The following is a 23121-nucleotide window of genomic DNA, read 5'->3' as shown; positions in this document are numbered from 1 at the left end:
ATAGATGATAATGGGGAAGAGGGAGAGATAGCCATGCAAGGGGAAAACAAAGTGAAACAGAGAATAGTTGCTCTTCTCTCCTTTCCCCCTGCTCAGCTTTCATTTCCCTTTGTTCATCTAACATGGAGCCAAACTAAGCCAAAGGAGCTGCAGTGCTGGGCTACAAGATTGATGGCTGCAGGCAGACTCCACAGTGAAGAGACGGATGACTGGTCATTTCCCGCGATGCACTGAGAAACATCCATCCTTGCAGCCATGCTGAGCCCATTTGTGCTCCTTTTGAAAAGAGAGATAAACACGGGCAGCCAGAGGCACCTGAGTGTCCTTCTCCCTCAGAAGGACACAGTTATACTCCTCTGGGTTCCTTGAGAAGGTCGCTCTGTCCATCCCTGAACATCTGGCTGTGGGATTTGCTAACTCTCTCCCTCCCCCAGCAATCATCCATCTATTAGAGCACAGTGCAGGTTGGAAGAAAACGGTGAAGAGAATGGTGTGACAACCTCATCAATCTACAGCTACATGCTTGGCTATTTAGGTTTTTTTACGCTATTTCTAAATGCGTGGGGGGCAGAATTGCTACTGGTATGAAAGAGTGAATTGTGGAAATGGCAACGTGGATTGGAGTAAGTCCTTATGACTATTAAAATGTTGTGCATGTACTAAAGCAGTAGGGAACTAATTAAGATTCAGGATTGAAAGGCAAAACAAAAAAGTTGGATGCACTCTGGTTCCATCTGTAGCACTTGCTGAGAGTTCAGACGTACTTGGGGCATCATCTTTAGCAGAGAGAGGTTAATTTTTTTATTTTGCCCATTCAGATATTAACAGAAAGCTCCCTGGAAGAATATACTGTAAGTATATTTATAGTGCCAACCCTGGTATAGCAGCTTCAGAGGCACAAAGCACTTAATCCTGACTCCTTTCTATTTAGTTAATAGTGTCTTTGTTTGCTGATACTGTCCTGGTCTATAGCATTGCTCACAGATACAGCCTCTGTGTTTCCAGTTCTCCTGCCGTGCTGCTACCTCACTTAGGCAACGAGCATTACATGGCAGATGTACCCATAGCATCATTTACAAACACAGCATCACTCCAGAAATTCCTATAGCTATGAACCTCACTTTGTCAGAATAGCACATATCTGTATCTGTGTCATTCACAGACATTGCACCAAGGAAATCATGAGAAGATAAAAGCATTCACCATCTCTCAAAAACACAAAGAAATGAGTCACTTGCTTAAAGTGTTTAAATGTAGTTTTAGCACTCTAACTGTCTGAGAGAGCTTTGAAAATTTGTCTTTTATTCCCATCATGCAATGATGTTTATTTTAGGCCAACAACAAAAGGATTTTCACTACAGCTCTGTAGGACACACATAGGATATTAATCATGACCATATGTGTTCCTAAGACATCAACCTCATACTTCCCGAGGGCAATCAATCACATGCATTCAGAAGTGCATCATTTCCATCAAGAGGAGTAAAGTTTTCATCCTTTCTCCTACATCAAGAACCATAGGTTTAGCTGATGGAAATTGCTGCTCGCTGTAGTCTTTAATGGAACGGTACCTACCTACAACAGCTAAGGTCCTGGCCCTAAATTACCTTGTTTGTTTAAGGGGAACCATGCTCCAAGTGCATCCTAAGTGAGATCTCTGGTCTGGAAGACATTGCACAGAAAAGCCATATCCATCTATTCCACTCTTAATTCCCCTCCAAACGTACATTGCATCGACCCTCCTTCCCCCAAGGAGTTCATTATTGGGAATGGATGCCATGGCAAACACCAATGATGTCAGAATCCTGAAGCACAAAATACTTGTAATAAACTGTTAGGCAATCAGATGCAAAATGCAGGGAATATTGAAATGAATTGTAATCTAGTAAAAACATACTTAATATCTCTCAGGTACAGATGATTATGAGGCTGTAAAATGTTTACTCCAGAGGCTGGGAATAACAGACTGAAGACTTCCACCAAGGAAGGTGGTGGGAGGTGCAGGGATGTGGGAGGGGAAGCCATCACACTCTCCTTTCTACTCTCAGCAAATCTGTAAAGCTTGCTTGTAAGATTTCAAACTGGACTTTATATTAACATTTATTGCTCATTCCTTTATATTACACACTGGAAAAATATCACCTGCTATAAATTTTATAATATTTCATACTACAAAACAATTTAATTTGCTGTGTGTCAGGAGAACAATAAAATTGAATAAAAGTTTTTTAAAAATCGTATTTTGACTGTAATGATATTTCATAATCTCTTTGCTATTTTTTGTTAACACTTTCTTCTATAAAATAGTGCACAGGTTCTACTATACAGTTGATCTAGTAGCCCAGTGACTTTATTGGGCTCTGTCTTGCAGGATGCTGAGTACCAAACCTGCAAGTCTGGTCCAACCCAGTACTTTACATGTGGATTTAATTTTAAGCATGTGACAAGTCCCATTAATTACAAAAAGATCACTCATGTTCTTAAAGCCCAAGCTCAGGTGCTTTCCTTGTCTGGGGTTAGACAGCTTGGCATCTTACAAGACTAAGCCCTGGGGACTTGATCCTATAAACCCTTTTTCATGTGATTACCAGAGAACTCCCAGGATTACTCACATGAACATACAAAATAGATGCAGTGAATTAGATAAAAGATACCCATTTCCTAGGATCTTGTGTCCAGTACTTGCATCGAAACTATTCTTGTGCTTCACAAAAATCCTTTTGTCGATGCGGCTTATTCTTTTTCAGGCATTGGTACCAGCTATACTAAGAAAAGTGCCAGGAGGTTTGCGAGCAAAGCTGTGCAGGTTCAGCTCTAGCTGCAAGACTCCTGCGGGGCAGACAGCTTCCCAGCTGCCCCTCCCCTTTGCTGGAGAGCTGATGATTTGCACCTTGGGGGAAACGAATCTGCTGGGTTCCAGCATTTCCCCAGGTACCATCCCCTGGCGCTTCCCCAGGGGTTCCTACACCCCTTCCTCCTGACAAGCCTTGAGGGAACTGCTTGGGCAACCCACTCCTAGGGCCCCCACGCCTACTCGGGGAGTGCCAAAACACTCTTTCAAAGCCACCTTTTCCCTAAGAGAATCCCATCCTCAGCTCACCTGCACTCCCCTCTTTTTAAGGTTAAATCTGTTTATTTCAGAAATAAGTAATTCTGATGGTTACTTACAAACATCAGTGTTAACCTCATAGTAAGGGGATAAATCCCACAGCATTTTACCTCTCCAGTAGGAATAACATGTCTCCTAGAGACACGGCAGTCACAGTCAGGCCTTGGCAGCTTAAGAGGCACATGCTGAAAAACCTCTTCCCAAAGACGCGTCCTAGCAGCCAGATGTAGGTCAAACACACAGTAGCCAAGAAAAGCAAAAAAGCAAAACAATGGGCTGAATAACACAGAAAGGGTGGTGGCACCACAAGTAAGCTCCCTCTCAAGCAGCCCAGGTATTTCAAGCCGATGCCATCTCAGCTGCCTGAGCCATCCAAGCTTTCCTCACATCTTGCAGATCGAGCCCCAGGAGATGACCTGCAGTCACACTGTAGAGGCTCTGAGGAGTTCATCAGCACAACTCATTCCTTCAATTTAATGGCCTGCTGTAGTGACCAAAACATTTTTCAAAACTGCCTGGCTCCAAAGCCATCATAACTCTATTTTCACAAATATACTAAATACAGCTGAGACTACACACCGGTGGAAAAATCACCTCTGAGTGGCTGCACTGCTTCTGAAATTACAACAGCCTTGTGTCTGTGGGTTCCTGCACATGCAGCCTACATTCCCATTCTCGGGGATGAGACTCGGAGAACTCAGAAAGACAGAAATTTAACAGTTTCCAAAATTGCCTTCTCTTGTTCAGTTGCTACTTCTGCCTTAGCCTGATGGGTAGAGCCAGCGGGGTCCGGCTTCAATGGGCTTTTGATCAAAACCCGGAGAGGTTCCAAAGCCTGGTGGCTTCTTCACGCACCTTTCTCCGAATTATGCAAACTGGCTCAGCCATGCAAGAACCAGGAGTAATCCCAGGTGATTCATACGAGTAATCTCAGCTAACCAACACAGTTCTCCTGGTAAAACTGTGCATATAAAATACTTGTAGTGACCTGTTCCAGATCCCACAAATGAAAAAGAAACTATTTACACAAAGTTAATCCTGTAAATTCTAGCAGCATGACTACAGAGTTAAGCAGCAGAAACAATGTTTTTGTTTTCTTGACTGGACTATTTATAGAGTATTATTTGCTTCTCTAGAAATGAGTGTGTTTTATTTCCATACCTGCAAAATTGTGAAATCCCATTTGGGGGAAAATACATATTCACTCACATCCTTGAACCTACTGAGCTGAATTAGTCTAAGAATTTGCAGCTTATCACATGTAACAATATCCAGCAAGAACAGTGCATGATTTGAAGGAGAAATTATCACAGCCCTGGCAGCCATGACGTACAGAAGGCCAGCTCATCAGTGGCCAAAATGAAGCAAGAAGAGTTACACTGTGCAAAACTTGAGATGTTTTTCTAACACTTACACTGCACAACCAGCCTTGCAAAAACTGGCTCAACAATTCACCTATGCTGAGTCTCTTTATATGTATATATGGGTGTGTAACAAATTACTTGTTTTTCATCACCATCCTGGTACACATAAGACCAGGTTTTGCACCAGAGCTGGTACACTTTCATACCAGTTTCGCAAGGCTTCATGCTGATGGCCAAAACATTTAATACTGGCACTTTGAAGGCTTGGCAAGTGGCACGCTTTATTCATACATTCCTTTAAATAAAAATGTCTCCCCTACACCTCCTAAACTCTCTAGAAAAATTTATTAACTATCTGTTAGGCACTTCTCTAAGATAGACAAATGAGATCAATGTTTTAGCACCCCCATTTTACACACTGAGAAGCTGAGAGAAAAAGATATATTCCATTGTCCCTGGTGCTGTGTAGTCCTGTACGGGGTACAGATGATGCAAGTACGTAATAGTGGGGTAGGACATTAAATGCAGAGGTTGGCACCTCTACTGCAGACTGGCAATGGGACAAAGATATTTCACTGCAGGACTTCTACATCACGATTCACTGTCAGTGAATAAACGCAGAAAGGGACAGGTTCTCTGGTATTCTTAGTGCCATGTAAGAACAGGAAAGCAAACTTTATCTGGCCAGAGATTTGGACCAGCAAAGGTCCCCCTTGTAGGAAGAATTTAAAGGTGGTGGATGAGACGGAATAAAGTCTGGCTAAACATGTGTGTAAAAGGAAGAAGCTGATTCACAAGGAGATCCCACACTGATGAGTTTTCTCTTGGTGACAGAAAGTCACTTTTTCTAACCTGAGTCATAGCTGGATGTGTAGGTGCCATAGAGCAGCAGCTCTTGCCTGTGGTGCCATGTCCTGCTGTGAACAATCTGAAGGCAAGATTAGTGGAGAATTGGACTCTACTGTTTCAATTCAGTAGCATTGATGGACTCATCTGTAAAATGCAGGCTTAGCTGACGAATAAACACCTGCTTAAATTTAGGCCAATACTTAGGTACTTTGCTGGATAAGACGCCCAAAAGAGAAGGCCCAGCAGAAATCAGTATTTATTTTGGTAGAAATAAAAGCTAGAGCTGGTAAAAAATGAATTTTCCCCCCATTCGCATAAGAGGTTCCCAATTTGCTAAAGAAATGATAGGAAGAAACCAGTTGGGGTTTTTAGGGATTCCTACAGCTATGATGAATGTTTCCTTTTTCTTACACATTGACATTTCCTATCTAGCCCTAAAAAAAAAAAAAATGCAAACCAAAAAAACAACACCTTCCAGCATCCCTGCTCCCAGATTTGGATTCACAATATAAAGCTTCATTTTATTCCAAAATGCTACAGAAATATGACATATATAGGTACCTGATAGACCAGCCTCAGGATTCAGCATGGCCAGCATGCAGATGTGCACTGCAACACATCAAATGAGAACTGAAAAACATCCACCCTCCCTGTCACAAAAAGTTAAGTATTTTTTGTTTTCTTCTACATGAGGTGCCAAAAATAAAGATTGGTGGGAATGGGTGAAAATGAGATCTGCTCTAGCTCAACCAGAAACTACAGGATCCATGAGGAATCGCTCAGTAAAATTCTTTGACGTGGGTCATGCAGCTTCTTCAAGTATGAAGCTCATCATCGTCCACACTCTGTGATGTTGAGTTATTTGACATTTGACCTGATATTTGCCTAACACTTGACCTAAATACACGGGAGGACTGTTGCTTTGGCACCACCTACCACAACCAAATCCTGTTTCTAACAAATAAAAATTTAAAACCGGGCTATTCCTGCCACAGGAGAGAAAAAAATCTGTCAAAAAGTTGACTCGCGGGGTAGGCTCAGCCCCTCTCCCACCCTAGTTTTACCCCCGCCGAGCCCCATGCGCTTCTGCGGCGGTAGCTGCGGGCCGAGCTCGGTTTGCGGAGCCCGGGCCAGGCCCTGCCCCTGCCGCACACGCGCCACTCGCTGCTCCCTCTGCTGGCCTCGCGGCACCGGCGGCCTGCGCGGGGGCCCGAGCACAGCAGCACGCGTCTGCAGAGCCCGTTGCCGATCCTGCCGCAACTAAACACCGGGCAGGTGGAATCAGGCATGGGAAAAGGAAAAGGAAAAGGAAAGGGGGGGGGGGGGGGGGAAGGATAAACGAAAAAAAAAAAAAAAACCTAAAAGCAGTGATATTTTAAAGTACTGAAGAATATATTATAAAAGATGAGGAGAGCTATTTTAAAAGCCAAAGTGCTCCAGAATGCAGACATACTTGAATAAAAAGCAGATTTTAAAAAAACATTTTAATTTCAAGATTTTGGAGGGCAGACAGCAAAAGTCACAGAAGTTGATAACAGGCTATTAAACTCCATCTTACATGAGGAATCTAGACCAAGTCATCAGAGAACAAAACTTGTGTCTCTCTGCTGGCTGTCATGTCATATCTGCCCCAAATTTAGGCTTCATGACAGCAAATGTTTATAAAAGCCATGAACAATTAAAAAAACTAAAATAAGCTCTACACAAAAGTATCTTTGGTAAATTCACATCTGCAGAAACCTGTCAGAAGTCTGAACAATTGACACGTTGATATTACAGCCCCCTTCAGGAATATCGTATCCAATTCATCTGAATTTTACAGATGTACTCTTATTTGGCACCAGAATTATTCTGCCAGTTTTGATCCTAAGACAGTCTTAATGGATCTTAAAGAGGAACCACAGGCAGGTTTTATAAAATAACAGGAACCTAACTTTTAATCACAGAGGAGTTTCCATATATGTTAAATAGTAGCAAAACTTTTTGTTAAGAAAAGATGTGCCTTTCCTTGCAGCGGTCACAGAGAAACAACACTGCTGTCTTGTCGTATTGAACAAGAATCAACATGTGATTGTGTAGAAATTTCTGAAATCGAAAGTGAAACTAGTCAATATTAATTGGCCTGAGAAAAATGATAAAAGGAAATTCTCATTAAATTAGTGTTTTGAATTCTTTTTAGGCTCTAATATCTTTGAGTGACACTGGACATAGCAACCAGGGAAAGAAAAAAGAACATGCAAGTCAGGAGAACTGAGCTCTCTCTGTGTTCTTGGGTTCAATTTCCAGCTCTACCACAAACCTCCAGTTAAACCTTCATAGAAGTAGTTTATTACCTTTGTCGCTCATTTCTCCATTTTGGAATCAAGTGTACTTCCTTTACTATATTTTGTATATTTGGACTGTAAGATCTGCTATGGTACATGACTATAATAGAGAATATAAGAAGCTTTCACAATGACCCCCAGGACGATGACCTAACATGCTGCTTGAGCCTCTAGATGCTATCATGTAAGTGATACTAATGCAAATTCTGTCCTTTGCTTTTTAATTTCATCTTAACTTTATCTTGGTGAAGTGCCCCACCTTAAAGAGCACAGACCTCCACAGACATGCTGAGCATCTTCCACAAGAGTTAGGGGCACTCACCACTTCCCATGAGAAATACAGTACCTTGTACAATCAGACACAGTCTCTACAAGGTAAATTGAGATGGTTGAAAGAGATAATAGCTTATCTGTAAGGATTCCATTCATTCATCCATCCACAAGCACACTCACATAGGTATATACCATATGTCAGATTAAAAACAGATCAGGCATTGTTTAAGTGGCATCTAAAAATCTGTTATCAGTACTTGCCTCAAACAATTCTACCATGGTTCATAATAGCAAATGAAAAATACTTTTGTTTACTTTTACCTCTTCAACAGCTGGTAAAAAAAAAAGTCATTTCTGTAGTTCAGCTGAACACTAGACTGCCAGAGATAAGTAACAGAACAGACACTACTAGCACAGGACACCAGCTCATTCTCACCACAGTAGCAGCACACACAAACTCTACTCCACACCCTCCAAGCGGGTAGGAAGGCTGCCCACTGTTCAGTCCAAAACCAAAGGACAGCAGTGAATTGAGACAAAAGCTTTCCAGTCACATTCTTTACACTTACATAGCATGTGAAATAAAAGCTCTGTGTGCATGTATGTATGTATCTATATTTAGCCATCTTGTAAAACTGAAGTAGGATGCTACCAATTTAAATTCCACCAGAGTTTTTGGCCATACGCACCCTATCTGTTCTCATCTGCATAGCTGCAAAGCTTGGGTAATACCTGACTGTCAGCAGGGTTTACTGTAGGTAATACCACTTTCACAATATTGATACCTGACCCAACACAGAATCATGATACCACCCAGTACCACAAAACCACTAAGTATATAGGACAAGGAGCAATTAAGATTTCAAGGGGCCTTGGGTGTAATCAGGGATCTCTCTTCCATTCCTAACCCTCATCTTTCCAGCTGCTCTGATATTACTGAGGGCCAGAACCCTGCTGCTTGCATTCGTAGCACCTGCAGTTCAAGGTGGTGGTAGGAGAGTTGGAAATTCTCCTTCTTCTCCCATTCCTCTGGCAGAACAGGCTACCCAGCCCAACCCAACCCTCTCCCTCACCCATTCCCAGACTCACAGACCTCCCATGCACAGGAGCTCTGCTCTGCTCCTGCTCTTTTACTGGGCAGGAGAACAGCCAGCTGAGGAGTGTGGAAGCACGAGCTGCTTCCAGCCCTCACACTGCTCTGTGCTGAAGAGCCGTGCAAATACCACTGCCCAGTTCTGCAGAGAATCAGGTTTCCCCATACTTGGTTGAACTCATGAATATTGTGAGAGTATCAACATCAATAACTTTAGCACTCTGTAGCTAGAAAATCACAGTATTAGCAACATGTCAATATATTGCCCATGACTGGGCATTTGTTTCAAATCTATACCACCGTTCACAGGAGTCCTGACTCGTGTAACAGCTCATATCCATTACAACGATGAAAACTTGGCTGCACTTGAGCCATAATGCTTGGTTCTGATGACATGAATATACCACTGAAAGATGAAGACCAGCCCATGTGAAAGTAAATGTCAGGAATAGTTAGTGTAATTCCTAAAGGTCTGGTAATAATATTCACTGTATTGTCACTGAAGCAGTTATTATACGTAAGTTTCGGCCATACTTTATTTCTACTGCATATCTATTGGATAGGCTACTGGATGGGATGGAGGATGCTTAGAAATGGTATTAACAACACGAACATTGCTAGACCCTTGATCAAAAAACTTTACTAGGGCAATCCATGCACGTAACTCTGAGTACAGTGGCAGAGGAAAATAGACTTCTAAAGGCTGCATCAGCAACACCTATTCCAGTGTTCTGATCTTTACAACTTCGGCTGTAATTTTTCTTAAAATCAAACACTTCCACTTGAAACCAAATAAAAACAACAGACCAGGACAATAAAAGCACCATGTTCTATTAAGAAGCAAGCAGCAACTGACCTCAAGAAAAACATTGTAGTGCACTTGCATTTTACAAAAAACAGGAGACCGTTGGAGCATGATTATTTTCTTCATTAGGTTTTGGTATTACCAAATATGAAACTCTCACTCACTGAGTTGTGTCATGCACTACCTAAACCTGCAAGGTACCAACACTGCAGAAGTAGGTTGTAACTATAAATATTATATTATTACTAAATGATTTCTTATACCCTTGAACTGCTATCAAGACAATAGTTTGATTCTACTTACTGACCAGCTATGACTTACCAAAACAAAAATCCTAGGTCTATGTATCTCCTGAATTATGTAGAAGTCTTGAACTTCTGGATACAACTTATCTCTGTAATGAGCCACTCCAAAAGCCCAGGTGCAGTCCAAGCAAGTATTTACACCCCCTGTGCTGAGCTCACTGACTGCTGGATTGGCAACTCTTGGACCTAAGATCCCCTTCTGTGTTTGTTACAGTGGCAGTCTTATGAGAAGAACTTCTAAACAGTTAACAAATGTAAAACATAATAAAACTAAGATTTAGCCCTAATTTGATGTTGTAGAATTGCATTGCTTGCATATGTTATATAACATATAACCAATTCAACAGCCTCCTATATAAAAATCAACTACTCGCATATTAACCAAGCACAACCACTCTCTAGCTGCTGAGAACAGCTCTAAGCCATGACTAGGATGTCCAAGCCCTAGGTGGAGCGAAACTATGGAACATTTAGATTAGATTTCTTCCAAATTTATTTTAGATGTCCTACAGTCGTCATCTCCGTGCTTTTAAGGGATCTTACATTGCCACATCTTTGCCCCACACAGTCATCTAATGTTTAACTAAGGAATAAAGAGGTCAGCATAAGGTAGCTTCCTAGGTTCAGCATTAGGTTTTACCACAATGTCCCCCTCCAAAACGTACAGTATTTCTGCTGTCCATGTTGAAAATAAATTACACTATCTTTTTCTCAAATTGTCGAAAGCTACCTTTAAATGAAGATCCAATGTTTTCCATAGGTTTTATATTTTCAAATCAGAGAAGGGAGAAATCCCATTTTTGGCTAGTGAGTCTATTCTGGATATGCACAGATGGAGTGAAATTATTTTGTGGTGTAACTGATAAGGAAAGTCAATCACTAGATAGAAATTGGTTGGAAAATAGATTTAAATGGCAGAGCAATATAACTTGCCTCATTTGGCTGCCACCAGCAATGCAACAAAAGTAGCACTCCTGAGATGCAGAAGAGATGTTTATAGCAGGGAAAACAACACAGAGACAGACATGCTGAGGTCTCTTTATCTGATAAGTTTGTGGTAATTGCCTTACATGCCCTGTGGCATGTAGGATGCACTAATTTGGCATTCAGTGAGTACAGCAAAGAAGCATAATGCAAACAAAGAAGAGTCAAACTCTGTGCTACTTCTTTACCTTACTAAATTACCACGGTGCAGCAGTGTTTGCATCATCACAAAGTCTGAGGTAGACATTTCTATGGGCCAACATCATCCTCTTCCTAAAGTCCAGTCTCATTTCCATCAGTGTACCTGACTGATTTCACCAGTTCTTTCTGAGCAGCTCTGCTGTGAGGTCTGGTTCTATTTGCTGACTGCGATTTTGCCCTTGGTTTGAACCCCAACTGAGTGGTTACAGGCATTTCTTCCTCTTGTCCGACTGTCTGCTGACATCTCCTATATTGAAGGTAGAGAGCCTTCAAAAACTGTTTCTACCAAAATCAACATGAATTTTGCCTCTGATTTTACCAGGTTTAGAACTTGTCTCTATCGCCCCTTCCTCTCTTTACCAACTACTGCGTAGAAGTAAAGTCATCAGTATTGCTGAGCATAGCTCAATTCCCAGACACCTTCTTCTGTCAAACAGGTTTTTTAAATATTCTTAATTTACATTTTGGGGTTTTCTCCTGTACTTTTTATACTTGCAGTGTCTCGCCTCTTAAAAACCACATACAGCTGTGAGTATGTGTGTTCCCTCTTTCTCATAATAGGTGACCCCAAAGACAGCAAGCCTTTATTACTAACTGCAGAGAAGAATGCACGACACTACGCTCTACCTGACACAGCTGTAGCTCCTCCACATCTGCTTTACAGTCACTCATTCAGCATCCAGACTCATCACTTCACGTAGTTTAATTGTGGGGGAAGAGTAACAAGGACAATAAGAATGAAAGAAGAATGGACTAAGGTACATATACAGACATCCACACATATACAAATGTGGTGTATGCTCACTAATTTTTATTATTTGCTGTTTATAATCTGGTCTGGGTCCCCAGCCCCATTATGAAAAATCTTATCAGTGTACTGTTCCACACACACAGCGGTCTTTTTCACAAAGATTAGGCAGCAGATGCCAAAGTGAGATTTTGTATTAATAACACATTGAGGAAATAATTAGTAATACATTGATCCTTTACATCCTTATGAATTCGCTAATAGAGGCCAGGATTCACTGCTATGGAAGGTAAATTCAGCTCCCATTGCATTCAATACAAGTTGTACACATTTCTGTAAGGGATGAGTTGCATGCAGAGGGTTTGGTGGTTATTGTTACAGCAAATCAAGTAAGATGCAACAGATGCAAAGAGAAATGGTTGGAGAGGGGCAAAGATAAAGTCCAAGGTCTAAATGCCAGGTTTGCATGTATACCAGCTACTCTGCAGCACAGGAGAGAGAGAGGGGCAAACAAATACTTACCAGGTTTAATTTCCAGCAGCTTCAGCCTGGAATCCTCAGGGGGATGCAAACGCCTCTTTTTGCGCCAGCAACGTGCTGGGTACGTGTACAGCTGACCTGGGGCCAGGCCTGAAGATTAAAGGGGAAAAAAAAAAAAAATTCAGTTTGTAAACCACAAGCACTGTCTCTAGCATCTTTGTTCTTGCCCTTCCAGTGTCTCCTTGTTGGAGGGTTCAATCCTCCAAATCATGAGGCAGAAGTATGCACTCAAGGCATCCAGTGCTCCTGAGGCTCCTCAGCACCTCTTGGGATCAGGCCTACAGAGAATCTAGGTCTCACTTAGACACTTCACTCAGCTCACTGAAACCAGAGCTGCACATAAATAATTTGTGATTTCTTCAGGGCAAATAGAATTTCAGACTCTCCTGGGTCACAGGGGCGATGCCTCCTCCATGGGCAGAGAAAGCCCCTTGGGAGAGAAGAGATGAAGTTCTGTCATGCAAATCATAAGGCCCTGATGCACAGAGCAGCTCAGGAAATTTGTGTCTTCCAAGTGGGAGCAAACCAAGATCCGTGAGGTCTGGCTATTTGGACTCTGCATTTTTGCTTAAATTCTGGACTTTTGTTTGAAGACAGATTCTTCATTCTGGTTATTACCTCCTCATGCCAACATCCTGAATGAGGGAGGAGACACAGCAGTTATGTTTATATTACTGCATGCTCCATTGAATCACATTTGGCATCGCTGGCTTCTGAGCTGCCCTGGCTCTCCTGACAGACACCGCTTAGCCAAAGTTCAAGCTATGCTTTGCTCTCTTGTATTCAGAACACAGCAGGGCTTCATGAATGCATCGCTACTAGGGGCACAGAAGCACGCTGCCAAGTGCTTCAAAGTATCCGCAACTGCCCCAGATACTCATGACACACAGAAATACCCAGCAAGACACAGAAAATTTGGAAGAATTTCATTCTCTCCCCTGCTTCCCCTGCTCTCTCTCTCCACAAATTCTGCTTTGGCTTTTCTGTCCTTCTGCTGTTGCTGTTAGTCTTGAAGGGGCTACAGAGCGCGACTGCAATTCCAGACTTACTGCCCTTAGAAAACAGGTAAGACCACAAAAGAGAGAGGACAGGAGTGGTGTTACCATATCTGAAACTGTATCAACAGTGAACAGCTGGACAACATCAAGGGGGTGCCAGTAAAGCAGAACAGCTCAAGGGCAGCAGGATGGCCCAAGAGTTCTCTCATCCCTTCTGAAGCAGCCAGGAGAGTGTACCAGCTTGGGAACAAAACTGATTCACCGAAGCAAATGAGGATAATGAAAAAACCAATATCCTGTTATGTGGGGGGCGGGGGGGAAGACACAACAAAATTATTCACCTTAAGGGAATGGGCTAATCAAATTCTGCAAGTGAAACCTAAGCTCCTGGTTTGAAATATTTTGACTGTTGGGAATGGCATTTCAGACCCCGGCACTTTCCACCTACTTCCAAGGCCTTGGTGCATAAACAGAGCATCTGCAGCACACTGCCTGGGTATGGCCGAGCGATGGAGTATTTGCAGAGATCCTGGCTGTTCCAGGGCACAAAATGCTACTGAACTGGGGCTTTTCACGCCCTTCTTTCATTGCTGCACAGCTTGCTGGGCATTATGCCCACCCCAAGAGGGACACATTTCAGAGCGGGGCGCTTAGGACTGGTTTGGGAATAAAAATGTGAGTAACTAGCACTTCTACAGTGTTTGGACACACTTCTTCATGGCACTGTGCAAACATTAACCACTGCAAACAATTGCTATTATGACAAGGTGGATTGTGCCTGGCTCTGATGTGAGTCATTAAAGAGGTGGAGGCAAGAAGCCTCATCCTTTCACAGCAGGTCCTGTGCAAGAACTTGCTCACAACATTGAAATGGCAGTTGCTAGACCAAAGCAATATGACAGAGAATCAGCCCTCCCTTGCACAGGCCTCCACAGAGGAGTCATTTGAATGAAATAAGCACAACAGCTTTGAGCATTTGTCCCAGACAGAGAGGAGCAAGGATCTACTGCAGTTTTGGGGGAGTATCTGTTAATGTGGGTTCAATTATTGAGCGCTCTTATATGAAACAGCAGTTCTGGATTCAGCCAGGACAGTGAAAGCCAAACACAAATGCTGAAAGCCCAGCAAGAAACAAAGCAGGTATCCTTGAAAAGACAGAGGTGGAAAAGCCTCTTCCTTAGAGGACCTACAGCCCACCCCGAGTGGCAGATAGATCAATAAGAGATGGATGATCCAACATCCACCTCTGCACCCCTTGAGGTAAGCTCTCTGTTCCTACTCACAATACCCTTGCTCATTAATACACAGCCATCCAATGAACTTAAAACATATAGCAGACCTTCACTTGATCCAAACCCGTCAAATGCTACCTTCAGTTCTCCACCCTGACACCTACCTGTCACTGTGCCGGCTCACATGAAGTGTGGATCTTTGATTGCTTACACAAAGGAGAGGCAACAAGGAAAGGGTCAGTTCTGAATGCTTTGAATCTAGCCCCTCCACAGTCGATCTTGCGGTGCACATGGAAATAATGCATATACAGCTCTTACTGTCTTCAGTCCTGGCTTGGTTGTCTCTCCCTCTGGTGCCTTATAGGGCAACCAGAGAAGGTTCCAACCATTTGCTTATAGAGGAAATAGCAGAACCTGCAGTGAGTTATGTTGTTTATCTCATTAGTGTAGGAGAGTCATAACTCACAAAGCTCATGTGAAAGGCTGGGGGAGGAGGGGAAAAGAAGGAGGGAGTTATGTGCAGTATTGTGTGAAATTAACCCTGAACTGTTTATCATGAGATGCAGTTTTCTGACAAAGAGGACAGCAAGAAACCCGGTTAATATGCTGAGATCCTGACTCTCCTCTGTGTTTCAAGCCCTCTGTAAGGTCCTGGAGCTTTGCCATTTGTCTGTATACAGTTTTTCAGGTTAGGGATACGAAATGGCAGTGAACACAGCACTCAAGACAGATACCAGGGTAGCTGGCAGAGAATTTTCAGAGCCCTTCATTATGGGCATAAGCGCATTGTGTACAGCCTGAAAACAGGCATGCTAAAACTGTAGAAGGATACTTTGACCCACCATAATACTGCATGAAATAGATGATGCAAAGACACCCAAGGGAGCACTAAATGGGCTAATAAAAATCAAGAAAGAGGAGAGCAAATATGGGGGAGGAGGGCTGCTTCATTTTGCACTGATTATTCTAATTCAAAATAACAAAGGCATCAGATTTGGTGGCCAATGCAGATGCAGGAGGCTTGTTTCACCTAAGACTCTCTGTGAAGAATGTTCCACCATTAGTCTCCACTGCAGACCCGCAGGAGAAATGCCACTGATCTCCTTTTGCAGGGTAAGCTGCTGAACAGTTCACTATCAGAAGTGAGGAAAGAAAGATTTTCAGTGAATTTGCTCAAGGTAGTCCAGAGAGCTTGTGGCCGAGAAAGGCAAAGTGTTAAGACCTCGTGGTTGCTGGTGTGATGCCATAACACTGTTACGATGATTTCTTCTGTAAGTGTGGAGACACCAAGGAGACCCATACAAGACTATCTATGTCTATGTTTGTAGCAGATGCTCTTGCCAAAACATTACTTGTGAATATAGCGGATGTATACCTGCTTATGACTGCGTTCAAAAGGATAAAAATAGCAGCACCTTACTCATAACCAGATGTTACAACAACAGAAATTCCTTGGGTAAACGGATTAGCAAAAAAAAAATGAAAGCTAGTTTTGCCAAAGCATAATCTCTTAGGAATGGGGAATTTTCAGCTGAAACAAAAACCCAACTGTGGTCATGAAGCAACCTACGAAGGGTTAGCCCAGAACCTCAGACAACTCCCAGCTTGTAAACCACATTCAGCGGTCCCAGATTACCCCAGTAGTTTTGGCAGCTGAAACATTCTCAGGGTATTTTTAACGCTGGTAAAACACCTGTTGTCTCCTGCACCAGAAGTGGCTGCACTTTACTATAGAAAGAGTTTTCTGATAGTACTGCAAGACAATACTAAATCTACTTTGGATATTTTAGGAATAGAGCAGCGCAAGGATCCTTCCCTCAGTATATCCTAGGAAAGGGAGAGGGAAGTTTCAGCTAAGCACTCTTCAAAAGCAGCAATTGCTTTCTTAGCCCCAGGAGGGGAGGGAAATATCCTATGCATTCCACCCACTCCACCTCCTGCAAACTGGCCAGTGGAGGAGGTAAGAGAAGGCTGCACCTTCCCATAATTCCAGATCTGGAGTTTTGGGGTTTTTTTCAGTATGCTTTACAGGAACTGGCATGTGTATACGCACAGGTGTGCATGTCATGCTTCCGGTGCCCATGCACCCTAGCCCCCTCCCTGCCTGGATTCTCTGGTCTGCACTGAAAAAAACCAAAAAAATAGAAACCCAGTTTGGTGCTGTCAAAAAATCTATTCCCTGAGCTAATGGTGGGTCAGATACTGAGCCATACTGTAGGAAAATTCCCCCTGGACTTCAGGAGGACTTCTGTCTGAGTAACATTTCCAGTCTTTGAGCTGGTGACTGTCCTTTGCCTTTCAAACAAGGATTTCAGGTGGATTTACTCTAACAAAGGAAAGACTGACCAAAGTCTACAAAAATAACAGTGCTCTCTTCCCTTGAGCTTCACTGAGCTTTGGAACAGGCATTAGCCAAAGCTCTTTAAGGACATATACCAACTTCTTTCTGCACCTGAGGAAACTGCAGCTCCAGAACTGATATCCAAGTAACTTGTCCAAAGCCGAACCAGGAGTTGCAGGTATATTTCTAACCATCAGAACAATGTTCATTCCAATAACTGGACTCTCCTATATTTTACCTTGGCTTTATATCCTTCGCCATACAATTCCTTATTTTCAGCATTCATCTGAGAAACTCCCACCTCCACCTCTCCACCCTGAAGATAATTCGAGTCCTGCTTAGAGCAGAGCATTGTGTCTTCTGCTACAGACTGGGATCTATAGCATTAAAAGAGCTACAACGATGCGGCCTTAGAAACTACCATGTCAGGCACTTCTTTGGGTAGAGAGAGAATAATTAGGATGAGCTCTCTGCAGTTACCAGAGGAAATCCCCTGCAGGCACAGAGGTTTAGGCAGCTTCTCTTCTGTGTGGCCTGTAGCAGGTTTGAGCTCCTATTAATTAAACCCCGTGAGGGCTCAGTGGCCAGCCCTCCATACATGCACATGCATACACAGACACAATGCTACCAACCTGGTCCCCTGTGCCTCTTCTCCATCCAGATGTAGCAGTTGTTCTGAGCTACCCCAGTTTGCGAATCCAGGAAGGGAAGGCGGACGCTTCGCTCAGCACACAGACGAGAGTTGTAGCTGCGACAGTGCTCAATTGCTTCTTTGTAGAACTGGTCCCCAAGTCTGCCAAAAGAGACAGGGCAGAGAGTAAGAAAGATTGCACTTACCCCTCAAACAAGACTAGGAAAAAGGGGACATAAGGTTGGTTTAAAAATATTCAAGCAGAAAAACTTTCTCTGAACACATGCAAAACTTGCTGACACAAGACACTGCTGAAGCAGATCATGCAGAAAGTGCCACCAAAAGATCAGACTCTCAGGAACTGGACACAGATCTTTTCAGTAGTGGCATAGCTACTGAATGAGCAAATGATGCAACCACACTGGCCCATGACCCTGGGTCAGGCAAAATATACACCATGGTGAACTCATTCTATTGTTTCTCTTCCCTCGTAGTTTGTCCAGCCAATTCAGCAAACCAGTCATTTCAATCCTATGTTACAGTAACTCCTGCAGTATATTTTGAGCAACCAGAAAGCCAGCCAAGTTTAGAAGAACTTCACTCCAGCATTTCTGGTGTCAGAGAGCCCATAAGAGCAAAGGACATAGTCCTTATATTGTGTACTTCTGAGGCATGAAAACACATCCCTTAAAAACTAGGGCCATGTCTGCAATGGTCAGACTAGACATTTTGTCATAACGCTTCCAGAGTTTTCCACAGTCAAGCCTGAGGCACCAACAGCAGCAGGCTATAACAGCGACCGGTGAGATCCAGCATGGCAAATCCTCCTTTCCTCTGGAGCCCAGCGGGAGGAACAGTTCTAAAGACAATGTCACTTACTTCATAAATAACTATTTGTTCAAAAATTCTGTAAAATTGTCATCTTCCCTTGAGAAAGGTTTAAAAACTCTGCCTGCTGGAGATTACCAAAATCCTCCCTCCAAATTTTTCTAAACAGGGAAAAGCATCAAAGTAAAGCTACCCTGAGGACACAAAGCAGCTGTCATGCTGGAGCATTGCAAAGTAGGTGGGCCACACTGCTGAACCTCATTCTTGATCTATTGTCAAGGTGAAATTCAGTCGTGACATGAATAGCTAGGAAAGCTACCCATTAGGGGTAAGTTCATTAGAAAATAGGAGTAGAGTGATATATAGCATAACTTGCTCTGACTCTGATATTCATTAGTGTGCAAAAAGAGTATAGCATGCACAGCAAGGGAGCTGAAGGGATGCATGCACAGAGATAAAAGAGGCTCCCTTTCCTGTTCTATTAGTTGTTTTCCCCGCTACCCTCTTCTGTAGGCACAACTGGCATTTTAAAAGTATACTCCTTTTGCACACCTCTGAATGTCAAATCGGTGCAAATTGCTCTGTTTTACCATCTGTGTCTTTTTTCTGACATGTCTTTTAAGTCATTCGTCGGTTGCACCTTATGACTTCCATGGGAGCCATACTCTTTTCCCCTGGGCTGTACTGGCCCAATATCCTCTCTCTGGCAGGGGCCAACAGCAGAGGCTTGGGGAAGAACACAAGAGCAGGGCAAATACAGAGGGAGGCACCTCTAGTTCCCCCTTCTCACTTCTGATGATCAGAACTTAACTTCCCCAAGCCTCAGGTTACCCAATGGTGGGGATATTATGCTTAATAGACCTTGATGAATCTTTCTTCCATGAATTTATCCAACCAACTCTTCAACCCACTTATCTTTTTCATACCTAAAACGTTGTGGGGCGATGAGTTCCACAGCTGAAATATGATTCATGTGAAAAAAGCATTTCCTTATGCTTGTTTTAAGCCATATCTCAATTATTTACAATTACAAGTTCGTAAGTCTCTCACAAAGCTTCCACCAGGTCATTTCTCTAATGAGCAGAGGGTATCCAGCACGTTGAGCCCCTGGATGTGGGACGAGCACCGTGGCTGGATGCTGGACCCCACCAGCTTCCTGCTGTCCTCTGCCACTCTGACTTCAGCCGCTGCATTTCAGAGTGTCCCCAAGGGAGAGAAGGGGACAGTCCTCCACAAGCAGGAATTGCACACAGGAGTCAGTACATCCTTTGGCTACAGAGACTTTCTAAGGGTAATTCAGCGGTTTCGTGCAGCACTGAATGTCTGTGTGAATGTGGTGCCTCACAGCCCTGTGTCCCCCCTCTGCTGATCACCAGCTCCTGGGCAGCAGCCGGTGCGGGGATCTTTGCAGGGCAGCTGAAGGAGAGAGCTCTCTGGACTGTAGAAGCGAGTGGAGGGCAGAGCTGTGGGCAGAGCATGTACAGCGGGATCCCTCCGGACACTGAATCCCCTGCAATGACTTCAAACCCCTTTTTCCATAAAAAGGCAGGGGGGGAGGGAAGGGTAGCAGAGGAGAAAGGAAAAGATAAGCTGCACTACTATACAAAGAATGTGACTAGGAAGAAATGAAAGCTTATTAAAAGCTGTAATTAAAGTTGTACACTTGTGTAATCAAAGTCAGTAACAAGGAGACTCCAGTTGATCAAAGATTAACAGCTCTTTCCACAAATACTTGAGCTTCCAGAGAGCTATGTCAGATTCCCCCTATATTAAGCCAGGGATGCTCACTAACTCCAAGGAGTTTACTGGAAGGAAGACAACAAACTGCCACCACTGCATAGGTTTTCTTTATGCTAAAAATTACTCCTGTCATTAGAATATGCACACCACAAAGCATCCGTATTAACAAAAACAATATGTCTCAGCAACACAGATATAGGATCTGGCTGGAGATGACCTCAGTTTCCACCTTCTTCTAAGACTGAAAATAACTATAAATCTTAGAATGTTAAATATTTGGCTTTAAATGACACTGTCAAGTAGGGTGTAAGATTAAATTTCAGATTTTTCTAAAAGGGAGAAAAGGATATTTGAGATCCTAATGGCAGAGAAACTACCAAGTTAATGGGTCAAATTCACTCTTGACACAATCTTGTAGACTAGATATTTCATTACATTTATTTTAAAGATTTTAAATATGCATCTTCTGCCTTAAAGAAAAATAATAATTTAGGAGTATTTAGTCACCTCCATACTTTACCAAAGCTTGCCTTGGTTCCACTACAGCAAGCATGATCAAAAACCCCAGCCCCTAAGTATTCACTGGAAAGGTATTCAGATACTGGGACCTTGAGGACTTGCCCTGACTTTAATTATAAATGGAATTTTTAAAAAGTTACAAATAATCAAATATAGGAAAGTAAAGAAACAATATTTCCTTATGACAGTCATATCTCAGTGGAAAACAGCTTCCCTGCAATTACTTTTGGGTGCTTGGTTGTTTTGTTTTACCATTAGTCTTCACTGCAGCGACTCTGACTCATTCCAAATTTCAGTTAGTTTTTTTAAGGAACTTTAAACTTAGAGATATTTCTTTCCTTTGTTTTCAGTGCTACATATCTAAATACAGCATATTTTATCTTATGCAGGAAAACCAGAAAGTATTATTAGAATCGGGGCAAAAAAGGGAAAGTATGGTCCTATTCTGCGCATCACTGTGGAGTCATGGAGGTGGGACAAATCCCAGCCCCCTCCCAGGAGGTTTACAATGGAGCTGGAGAACAGACAGTGGTGGGAATAAGACTGGAGAGCACATGAGCGCAAATGAAACTCAAACAGATCAGCTGAGTTGGAGCAAGTGAGATACACGAAGAGAAAAAAATAAACGGACAACATTAATAGTAAAAAGTGTATCATATGTCAGAAAGATTAATTATCTGATGTTACATGCTTCATAGTTTTCCCAAGATGTGCTGCTATGGAAGACTTACACTTCATCTCCTGAAAAGATATCTGTAAAAACTATGGGGAATTTCTGCATTATTTTTATGAAAACTATGTATGAGTCAGTGCTGTGCTGTGACTGACTGCAAGGGTCGATTCTTCCCTTTGGACACAGGAGTGAAAGGTCACACAGACTTGTCTAGATTGATATTAGTGACATAAAATCATCAGCATATGCGTAGATGTCAAAGATGCTAGGGAAAAAAAATCAAGGAGCAGACACGAACAACGGCTGGCCAAGGAAGGCAAATCATACTGAAAGCAGCACAACTGGAAATACAGAATAAAGTTGTCAGCACACTGCAAAAAGCACACAGCTCCTCAGTGCAGGGCCACAGGTGAAATCCCAGATGCTTGGGACAGGCGGGCTGGTGACACTGCTGGCATACGTGCAGACTTTGCATTTACATTCCAGCCCGAGGACACTAAAATAACCCGGTTCTGGCTGACTAATAAAAGCTCCTGGCTTGGAAAAGAACAACCTATGCTACTACAATCTTCTGCAAGGCTGCATAGGAGGGGTATATGTCTAGGAGGAGTTAGGGGCTCCTTTTCGGTGAAAAAGGGTGGGACTGAAACTAAACAGCAGGCTCGGAGCAGCAGAAGCACAGCATGAATGGGGAGGTGACCACTCTGAAAGCACCACCAGCCCTGTGGGTCCTGGGACATCAATGTGAGGCTGGTGCAATTCTATGCAGCCTTGCAGGTCGTCACTGGCATAAGAGCATGCACCAGGATGGAGGATCAGCCCCTGTGACTTTCATGAGGTCACCGTCCTTTTAAGTGTTAGGAAAATGACGTTTTCTATCATGGAATCAGGTCAGCTAGTAACGAAGTCAGCAAAGAACAACGCTTCCCTTCTCTCAACCTTTGCCTGCCTGCTCTAACTAAACCATAAGATTTCTGAGCAGACTCCGACACTACTTTTCTATACAGTACCTAGTGCCATGACTCCTCTGTCTAGGCATGCCTTAAATGAAAAAAAACCAACAAGAACTGGCCTGGCTTATAAGCCCGTAAGTTAGTAACAAGGACCAAGAGCCTGGGCTTCACTCCAGCTGCTTCAGGACATTCATTTCTCTGCTGACAAGGGATCCTGATGGGCCCTGAAAGCAGCAGAGCAGCTCTCCACCACTACTTTCCAGCCCATCCTGCAAAGTCCCAGCTATTCAAGTGTGCTACACCTTTTACAAAAGCTACAAAATGGGCAGAATCTAGCGCACCTCTCCTGCAGTGCCTATCACATTTCAGGTTAGGATCCAGAGAAGGAGAGCACTCACTGGAGACATGTAACCAGCCAAGCTCAACCATGATTACAGGTCCACATCACCCCTTGAAAACTTGTATAACAAAGAACCAGTCCTCCTTAAGTGCAGCTTTTAAATTTCCACCAGATCCTTTGAGTATGAATCCAGATTGTCTCCAGTTCCTGAGGCCAGGCCCCTTTCTAGTCATTTCCCTCTAAAACCATGCTCACTACATGACTAGGCAAG

At 43.0% G+C, this 23121-nt stretch overlaps 1 protein-coding gene across 3 annotated transcripts in view; it reads right to left on the bottom strand.

The window, feature by feature from the left end:
- Nucleotides 1-17942, bottom strand: part of DPF3 (double PHD fingers 3) — a 93244-nt gene extending 75302 nt beyond the window's left edge. For 2 of the 3 annotated variants that reach the window (XM_050897199.1, XM_050897200.1), the window contains exons 1-2: nucleotides 17799-17941; nucleotides 12578-12685 (exon numbers count right to left, since the gene is read on the bottom strand). In XM_050897199.1, coding sequence (XP_050753156.1) covers nucleotides 12578-12685; nucleotides 17799-17823 — 133 coding nt within the window. In that variant the 5' untranslated portion in view covers nucleotides 17824-17941. Of the gene's footprint in view, nucleotides 1-12577; nucleotides 12686-17798 lie in introns of all 3 variants that reach the window. The other variant, XM_050897197.1, reaches the window with a different exon arrangement.
- Nucleotides 17943-23121: the final 5179 nt, after the last annotated feature.

The sequence above is a fragment of the Gymnogyps californianus genome, chromosome 5 (assembly GCF_018139145.2).
Source record: "Gymnogyps californianus isolate 813 chromosome 5, ASM1813914v2, whole genome shotgun sequence".
Taxonomy (NCBI): Eukaryota; Metazoa; Chordata; class Aves; order Accipitriformes; family Cathartidae; genus Gymnogyps; species Gymnogyps californianus.
The sequence above is the reverse complement of the archived record's forward strand: the minus strand, read 5'-3'. Positions and strand labels throughout refer to the sequence as shown.